At 32.8% G+C, this 10,185-nt stretch overlaps 1 protein-coding gene across 1 annotated transcript; it reads left to right on the forward strand.

Moving 5' to 3' along the window:
- The first annotated feature begins 789 nt into the window (after window positions 1-789).
- Window positions 790-7,513, forward strand: LOC146145797 (protein lifeguard 2-like). Its single transcript, XM_083389589.1, has 10 exons — window positions 790-809; window positions 1,421-1,641; window positions 2,858-2,930; window positions 3,298-3,408; window positions 3,922-3,975; window positions 4,323-4,413; window positions 4,951-5,034; window positions 5,646-5,783; window positions 6,183-6,230; window positions 7,229-7,513. Exons 2-10 carry the CDS (start codon window positions 1,461-1,463, stop codon window positions 7,370-7,372), a joined length of 924 nt encoding a protein of 307 aa, XP_083245715.1. The 5' UTR covers window positions 790-809; window positions 1,421-1,460; the 3' UTR covers window positions 7,373-7,513.
- Window positions 7,514-10,185: the final 2,672 nt, after the last annotated feature.

Genomic DNA, 10,185 nt, shown 5'->3' on the forward strand with positions numbered 1-10,185 from the left:
AGCCAAGTGACAATAGCGCGTCGGGCAACAGAAGGCGGAAAGGTGACATTAGAACATGCGAAACTGAATACGCCGACGAGGATTGGCTTTAATTCCGGTACAGACCACCGTGTCTTTTATTCGTTTTTGTCAAAAAAATGTAGTTTTGCAGTGAAAATCTTTGCAGATGTTTCAAAAAGTTCATTTGGTCATATTGGACGCCTTACACATTGCGTAAAGTGCTTTAGATGTGACAACGCTGGTGTTCTTATACCCAAGTCTGTAGGAATTAGCCTTTTAGCAATGCTCAATACGGAGTATTCGCAACACTTTTTGTTATGATCAAAATTTTGAATTCAGCCATAACATGATTTTTGTCATTATTTTGTGCAGTACACTTTTGGAAATTCCATGTTAAAATTTGTTTATTTTGTCTTACAAATTTTTGGTAAATCATTATATTAGCCCGTATTATTTAATTAGGTTTGACATTACGGCCTCAAACATGGATACACCCGCAAGACAATAGGAAGTTTACCTACGTCAAAAATACTAATACTGAACAAGCAGAGCGTCGCAACAATGATACTATATATTATTGGTCGCAATGCCTGTATTTAGTGCCTTAAGCGCGCCATCTTGCGGTTTAAAATTCGACCAGTCTACGAGAAAAAAGATATGGTTCCGCAATTTGAGACGGTCGACGTTGATAAATTGATTTGTTTGCGGTTGGCTTGGTTCGGCTTCACGTGATGGTGTAAAGTTATTCACGTGATTACATAGGGGCATAGCAGACTAGCAGTATTGGATAAATCTAAGACAAGGATTATGTAAGTTAAATACAAACGAAACCTATATGAATTTAGCCAAGGAAAGCGTTTACTGAGAGTAGTAGTACTGCACTATAAGGTTTGCATTGCGTTAGTTTTTAACAAACATGGGGGTTAATCACGACTAACATAACAGTTAAAAAAGGATTAATTGGATCTCGGTATTAAAAAAGAAATAAACTTGCAGTTCACTTTGCCTTATGTTATAATCATTTCTGGATTTATTACGATTATCACAGCAGATTAAGCAGAACCTGTGTTAAATTACAGTTCACATGTTTTTACCCTTGGGCTTTTAACATGATCCGCTACTTCAAAGTTTTTTAGTAATTCTAATGTTTTGGTTTTGTTTAATTTGCTTATTACCTAGTTTAGAAAAAATATCACTTTTTACTAGGTACAGTAACAAAACTAGTCGTCAAATTTGAAATTGCAAACTGGGAGAAAATATAGAATATTACTTGACCCACCCGAACCCAAACGCTAACCCGTTATAGCCAAACCTGTGATGGTTTGGGTAAAAAGTATTATCTCTCATATGAATTAAAACGATTAACATGGCAGAACACTGATTTACCGGTTCCACCTGGTGTAATTCCACATTTTTCTAGGAAGTTGTTACAAAGTTTGCTGAAAAGACTTCAGTAAAATATGTCTGTTCCGCCAACATATGATGAATCAGTTAACGACAAGAACAAGTACTATGGTGGCACAGAGGCACCGTCCGGCCCATCTGCACCCCCTCTGCCCTACCCAAGTGCCCAACCAAGTAGTTACGCCCCTGGATATCAACCAGTGAGCACTGAACCGCCGTATGAAGGCCCACCAGCAGGTATACACTTTGACATTGTTTTTTATATGCTTAAATACATTCCATACCTAGTGGCTGCCAAAGATTTACACATTTTTTACCTTTCTGTACAAAACTTTTAATTTATTTCAGGATGGCATTGAAATCACTTATATATAACTACAACTGGATCTGGTTCATATCAATATAAAATCGTATCAGTGGCAGATTACATTTATTACTGATGGAGTTATAATCACCTAGTTTTTTGCGAAAGATTTTTATTGTCTGGTTATATTTCTTACAAACTACAATGGAAGTAGTTTCAGGACTAGAAAATGTATTTTTAGGTCAAAGAAATCAAACTGAAATAAATAAATTAACTGAAGTCAAGTTTATTTATTACATTGGACTTCACTACAAGTTTTTTTTATAAAAGTGTTTCCCATAAAATAAAATTTCAAAGAGTTTCAACAAAAAATTATTTAAAAAAATCTTGTTAAGTAATCTTATGCAGGATTGTTGTAATATGATATTTTCTCATTGTATGCAGATTCGTTTTGGCGCAGTATTAGATTTCTGTTCAACATTATACAATACCTAATTCTTTTGTTTAGTTTCAGTTCTCTGTTTTGTTCTTACAAAGTTTCAGTTCCTCAATTTGCTTGGATTCATCCTTAGTTTGGCAATTTAATATAGCTTTTGTGAAACATACTATTGCTTCAATTATTAAAACTTTTACAGTTCAGCATAATGTATTGATCACCCAAATAGTGCTTACCCATGCAAAGCAAAAGACCATTTATAGTCCAACGCCAATGATTCGCACCAATCATTTTCTTTGCCCCAACTTTAAGCCACAAATTTTGTATGTATACGCTATAAAAGCTGATTTTTTATTGTAAATTCAATCTGCCGGCTATGTTATATATAATGTCAAATGTCAATGGCATACTTTTGGGCCAGCATTCGTGCCAAAATCTTTGGCCAGAAGGTACTGCAATCTGTACCAATATGGCAATAAAGCCCAAAACACAATTCTTTTAAAAATGTTTTAATTAAAATCAACAATTGTTTTAATTAAAATTAATACATCCTTAAATGTTCAGATCTCGTAATACCATTAAAGTTTGTTTCTTTAACATTTATTTTATTTTTGTGTGAATTTTTACTATATTAATATAAAATTAGAAAAGGGTTGTAATTTATCCCAGGAGTTTAACCCAGAGAAAAAAATGCCTAGCTTATTTTGACACAGGTTTTGAGCCGGAATTCAGTGCACCGCGCGGTTCCGGTAATCCTGATGCAGAAGGTGGTGGTTTCACAACTGGGTATTTACAATTTATTCTTTGTGTGGTTTTCATGCACACCAATTTATTGAGTATCAATTTTTGTACCTGAAATCATTAAAATAATTTAAGTGAATATATTTATATTTGCCTTTGATTAAATAGCTAGCATGTTAAAAGTAAACCCGTTTTTTGTTTTAAAAGGAAAATATTTTTGTTATGTTAAAAAGTTAGATAATAAAACTGAAATAGTGTTTAAGGCAACTATTTGTATGTACAACAGTTTCACATATCAATGGTTCACATTTAGTGGCAAAAAGTTTATTTCTGATGTTCTTATGATGAAAAATATGGTATTTATGTATTTCTTACAACTGTGACTCACTAAACTGATTTTGTGACTTTGCAGAAGAACCTTTGACGACAAAGATGTTCGCCGAATGTTTATCAGAAAGGTTTACATCACACTTGGCCTACAACTCCTTGTCACTTTTGGCATTGTTTGCGTTTTTACATTCGTGTAAGTGATGTGTTCGCAAAACTAACTACTGCAGTGTATATACCTCAGCTGTTACTCTGATTTGCATTCCATGCAATATTTGGCACCACTACACTAGGGACCTTCTCAGAGACTTGACAATATCAGTTGGTTAATAGTGTTAATTTTAAAACCTATAATTTTGTCATTTCTGTATCGTCTAAATTCTTAGGATAAAATACTTACTAATTTCAGCTTTTCAAAAACATCTTGCAGTCTAATGATTAGTACATGAATAATTGTGTTCTCATTACCAAATATGCGTTCAAAATTGACGTATTTTAATTAAATGACTTTTACCCATGTATAAACTTGGTATAGTAAAAACAAATGTTTTAACATATGTCCCTAAATTTCCAACTGTGAGTCTATTAGAATATTTACACTTAAAGCAAATTAAAATAAAAAAACATTGTAACTTTAACTAAAAGGGTTGCGCAAAGTTATCTCAGCAACGTTTAGCTTTTTAATATTATTCTGTTTTATATTTTGCAGGGAACCAGTGAAAGAATTTATCAGAGCCAATTCGGCAATGTACTACGCCGCATAGTAAGTGAATTAGAGATACTGAGCTTGTGTAGCAAGCTTGCTGTTTGATTTTAATTGCTTCCAATCATATAATGCTGGGCTTTTGTTGTTTTATATAGTAAATTTGCAGGAAATCCCATTCAAATTCTTCGTGTTACAGTTTAGCAGTGTTGCATATTATAATTGAAATCTATTTTTAATTACATTATAAATCTGTTGAAATTTTCACATTTGATTCAAGGCCAGCTGATTTTCAATATACCTCTAATAACTATTGCAGAATAAAATTAACCACATATTAGTGACTTTTTCAAATTTATATATATTTATAAATGATTAATTGATTTTAACTCGCTTATGTTATTCAGCGGTGTATTTTTGGTTCTCTACATTGCTTTGATTTGCTGCACCAATGTCAGAAGAAAGTATCCACTCAATATCATACTGCTTTCAGTTTTTGTGAGGAATTTGTTTTTAATGATATTTTGCAATGTTATTTATTTTAGATATTCAGTAAATTACAATTGTTACTCTTTGAATATAGAAAATGATAAACTTTATTTTTGCACTAAAATAAAACTTGACTTAAAACGTTTACTAAAGCCTATGTTCAATGCTAATGCATCTTAGGAAAGCAAAACTCAGCAACCTTTACAGGCCATTGTTATTTTATTATTTTTAAACCTGCCTTGTGGCATATAGACTATAGTGGTATTATTTTAAGCCAGAAATTATGCCATTTAAATGCATGTTTTTAAACAGCAAATTGCAATGCATTTAGTAATATTTTAATTCCCTATTATACTTTATTTTTATGACTGTATTTTTTCTCTAAAATGGCCATTGTAACAACTCACTGCACTTATTGTTAGCTATTAAGTATAATCATGTAGTATTTATACTAGTTTTAAAAGTACGTTGAAATTTAATTTGATTTCTTTTTCATTTTTCTCCAAAAAATTTGCCATTTTAAAAACTTTGTCGTTCTGTTTGTAGACGCTGGCATTTTCTTACATGGTTGGCACCATTGCCAGTTTCTACAAAACCCAATCTGTGGTTATTGCCCTTGGAATAACAGTGGTAAGTTTCGTTCACTTAGCAATATAAATTTTACCCCGAAATCAATGTAGGTGTACTTTAAAATGAGTGTCTTCTAAGATTTAGCTATGCTGCCAAAGCCTCAAAACGAAATCTACACTTATCATTTGTATTTTTTTAAAAGATTAAAGCATTGGTTCTCAGCCTTTTCTGGCCACATACCACCTAGTTTTTACATAAAATATTTTAATTTTATCACTTATTTAAAAAAAGGGGCAAAAAGTTGATATAAAACGACTGGTTTCTAGCGCAAGTCAGAGATTTTAGATTATAGATCAATTTATTGATTCCAAACGATATTTTAACCTCTGACAGCCACTTTTATATTTCATTTGCATTAATAAAGCCAAAAGCTGCCTGCGTACCATCTGAAAAGCTTTGTTACCATAGGTAAAACCACAGGTTTAAAGTTCCCAGTTTTGCAATGTAAAGGTATTGTGGTCCATGAAATCAAACAATCAAAAACATTTAAAGTTTAGCCATAGCATAAACCTGGATTTTGAATTTCAATGGCCAGATACTTGTAAGCTGAATAAAAGCACACAAGGGTACGCAATGTTAAACAGTCCTATCTCCCTGTTTTTCCGTTGTAGGGTGTCTGCATTGCGGTGACCTTGTTTTCTATGCAAACAAAATTCGACTTCACAAAGTGCTCCGGTTTGCTGTTTGTTCTCGTCTTGGTTCTCATGCTCTTCGGCTTTGTCACAATATTTACCTACAGATACAGCTGGGTAACACTCTACTTGCTTGATTTGTTTTTTTTTTGTAAAGTTTTTTTAATTTTTTTTTTCGAGTTGTGCACGATTTGTTGTTCTATTTTAAATAAACTGGCTCAGCAGTACAGATGTCTAATCAACCAAATGGTGGAATGTTCTGAATTTCGTAAAACATACACAAAATTAGCCTGAACCTTAACCTGCATATTTTACACATGTTTAATGAAACAACCGATGAAATATTGGAACTATTTTTTGTAGTATTTAATGTTTGCCATTGATAAAAGCAACCGAATCACATATTTAACCAAAGATGTATTTTTTTGAATAAATAAATCGAATTTTTATTGTTCTGAATGTCTGAAACAAAAACAAAATTAGCCTGAACCTTAACCTCCTTATTTTCTTTTTTAGTACATTCAAGTTGTTTATGGAGCTCTTGGGGCCTTGGTCTTTACACTGGTAAGCTTCAAAGTAAAAATATTTTCCTCTCAGAAGCGTGTTCTAATACGTTTTGTGAAACTTTAACTATATATTTATTTTGTCATATTTTAGTTAAAAAAGTCTAAATATATTGACCTAAATTGTTTGTAATTTTTGATACACACTGCAGCAGTCTGGCCACAAGGTCTTTGTATCTTAAAATGTTTTAAAATTGCTTTGCATATTGCAAAGTATTCAAATAAGATTTGAATTTATTTAGTGCGTTCAAGTTTTTCGGTCAAAAATAACATAGCAAAACAAGTTTTAAAACTATTTGTTGTTGTGTTGATCATGGCATTTATTTTGTTTTGTTCACGAAACACAGCAGACAGTCCAATTTTAGTCGTCAAAAAAACATACAAAAAGTATTTTAATTTTCTTAAAATTTTAAAAGTATTTCATAATGTGTTGCCTACCCTCAAATGGCATAATCCCATCACAATGTTATGTTTCATTCACTACCAGTAATACTACAACCAGGGTTGACACGATGTATTTAAATCTTTAAAAGACTTTAAATTAATTTACGTATTGAAAGTCGTTGAAAATCCATATGTTTTTCTAAAAGTTGGGTAGTCTTTATATTTCTTTCAAGTCCGACTTATGTTATCTGTTTTTAAAACTGCTGTTAAAATAACAATTACAAAAAAATAATTGTGTTGACCATTTCTGTTTTGAATTCAAGTCCTACTTACAACTTAAATTTGTCTGTAGTTGGATAAGCACGCTAGCAAAACTGTGTTTTTGTCTTTTGTTTTTTCGTGATTTTATCGAAAATATCATAGATCATTTTTAGATTTTACGAATAGCACGTTACAAATTTGTTAAATTGAGATTTTTTCCCCAGTTTTGTCGTTTTTTTTCTACCACCCCAAAACACAAAAGTGTTTCTTCTTTATTATTCTTTCACAGTTAGTTTACTAATTTCGAATTGCGCGTGTTTTCTTGTTTTCAAAAACCGAGAATTTTCTTTCCAGTTCTTGGCCTTCGACACTCAGCTGATTATGGGAGGAAAAAGATACGAGCTGGAGCCGGAGGAATATATCTACGGGGCCATCACACTCTACGTGGACGTCGTCTACATCTTTATCTACATTCTCATGCTTTTTGGAGACCATTAGCGATCGCTCTGATAAAAAAACGACTGCTTTTACGTTAAGCTTTGGTTTGAGATCAGGCAAAGCCATCACACCAATAAGCCGGCATAAGTTTATCAATTCATTAGCCATGTTGAGGTTTCACCAAACTTGGGCCCGCTTCCTATTCCCTAATAAGATAGAATACAGTTGAAATTCTACGATTTAAAGTCCAAAACTAACTATTTTTTACGAAATATTTAATTACGTGGCATTGTAAAGCGACCAAAAACAATCCATTATGTAAAAATAGCCATATTCTTCGGTTTAAATGCCACTTAATACCATTGTTCAAGAAACGCGCCCATATATGTTCGACTTAGCACCTTCAAAGTTGCAAAACCACATTGCCTTTAAATCGAACTTAACAAAAACTAACCTGAAAATATGGATCTTAATTAATAGTTTTCCTATATCCTTTTTTTGCGTTTTTTCAATCCGTCCCTAAAAGTCACTGGAAAGAAGAAAATAGAAGAAAAATAAATGGAAAAGTCTGTGCTTTGCCGAAAACAAACCCTCCACTACAAACTTCCCAATGTAAAAGCGTAAGGCCAAACCTTTGCCATAATACGAAACCTTCCAATTTTTACGCTGCGTTTTCGTGTGTGTTTATTGTGGTCGCGTCGATATGTCGCCACTAAGCGTGCTTCAGCTCCGAACCGAAACTACGACAAATCCAAAGTCAACATCCCGTTCTGCTTCTGCAGAAATCCACAAATGCTAAAGCAAAAATCGACCCTTTATAACCAATGATGCTGTGTTCTGTACAATCCTCGGCCAATATTTATCTAAAAAGAAATACCTCTAACAACGACAACGACACTATTTCATATGATTTGAAATTCCCTTACTAACCTGTAGCAAACGAACTCTCCCGAGAAATAGTTTTTAACTTTCTTTGTAACTCGCAGTATTTGTCGAATTCTAAATAGGATAATCAGGTAGCACTATATAAAACCAAAGTGTATCGTATTCTCGACAAACTTTCGAACAACCGTGCTTCATCAGATAAAAAAAAATGTTTTTCACTCTATCCCATGAAGCACGGTTGTGCGAAAGTTTTTTGAGAATACAATACAATTTGTCTTTATGTGCCACTTGATTACCCAGTTTACAACCCGTGGTCGTGCCTCGGAACGTTTTAAGGTCTTTTGCTGGAGAAAATGTCTCTTCAAACTTTAAAAAAGCGCACATATATATTTTCTTTTCGTCAGAACTGCCTTTGCTCATCGCTTTACAAATTGCTTTCCTTGCATCTATCGTCGTTGAATTAGTTTTAAGAGTCGCTAAACTACACAACAAACGTAACATGTTGATCAGGCGGTTTTGATGACAAACAATTTTGCGTGAACTTAGTTATAAACCATAATTATAAACCGTCATTTCATTCTGTCGTCGTGTATGTGTTGTGACACTTTTACCTATCGCAATGGTTCTTTTTTAAAGAGTTGGTTTCACAATCTCGGCCAAAAGTTTAACAAACTGCCCCAAAACAGCTGCACCGTGCGCTATAGACCCGATTATACCATACAACTTAAAAAAAAAAACCTTGTTTAACCGTTATTTATGTTTACCAAGTTTCTATTTCTGGGCTTTGTAAGGTATACCAAAAGTATGCAGCTTAGGTCAGTATTTTTACTAAACAATGTATTTCTATTTTGTGTTTGCTTCTTCTGCTTTGATATTTGTTATGCAAGACTAATAATAAGTAGTTAAATATTATAACGGAGTAAAAGGTTAAATAACTCTGCATTACGCAATTGTATATAATGGTAAGATGTTGACACTGATGTAAACAAATGTAACTTTGGTATTTTGGTCTTCCTGGATATTTTTATTTATGTTTGTCGATTTATTAAAATATGCCAATGAACTTTTTATCCGTCTACCGGCTTAGAAATCCTGTAATTTTACGTACTAATTTCTGAGTTAACAGTTGATAGTTGTGTTACTCGTTTGTCATTTATGGAGTTTTTTAATGCGACGTTATATTCTGGCAGGGTGTGGTAAAATTCGACTGTATTGTGCCACATTACGTTTAGTGTTTGTAAAAGTCTAGTAAGATGGTGGTTTAAATCTTAACGAGGCTAGACTGTGCCATCAATTTGTTTGTCAGTTGCGTGTTTATGTATCCTTACATGTTTATAAAATAAATGTTTATCTGTTCGTTATGTGCAATTAGTTGTATTCGTATTGGCATAAAGTGTTCAGTGGAGATAGAGATCCACTAATTCCATGCGTCTTGGCGTTTGTGTATTAGTTAAAAACAACTTTGATTTACCTTAAATTTTCAAAGGGCATAAATTTGAAAATAAATGTGTGAAAAAAGCCGTTTTTGAAGAGTTCACATGTGCCTATAGCTTTAAACCTTGCTATGCTAAAACGGTGGGTTAAAACTGCATTTTTGCTAACGATTAAGCGTGTGAAGACAAATTTGACTGCAAGGATGATAGCAACAAGCCCAAACTTATTTTTTACTTACTAGTTAAAGCCTATGTCCGCTGAGTTGCTTAACCTTGAAATGTATCGGGCACCTATCTTGCAGATCAAGAAGCCTAAACTTTATTATGTAAATTTGTGTGCTGTAGAGTTCCGGTTTTGTGAAAACAACATGTGTAACTTATTAACCAACTTGCAGTATTGTAATCACTTCAGTCAATGACTTGTTCACTTAAGTTATTGTTATTAAATGACTTGATAATATTTTAATATTTGACTTAAATTAGCCTACTTGACCTAACTTAGAATATTCGTACAAATAACTTTACTTTAACTAAAGTCGATTTGCAAATTAATTA

Source organism: Ascidiella aspersa, chromosome 5, assembly GCF_963924565.1.
Source record: "Ascidiella aspersa chromosome 5, kaAscAspe10.2, whole genome shotgun sequence".
NCBI lineage: Eukaryota > Metazoa > Chordata > Ascidiacea > Phlebobranchia > Ascidiidae > Ascidiella > Ascidiella aspersa.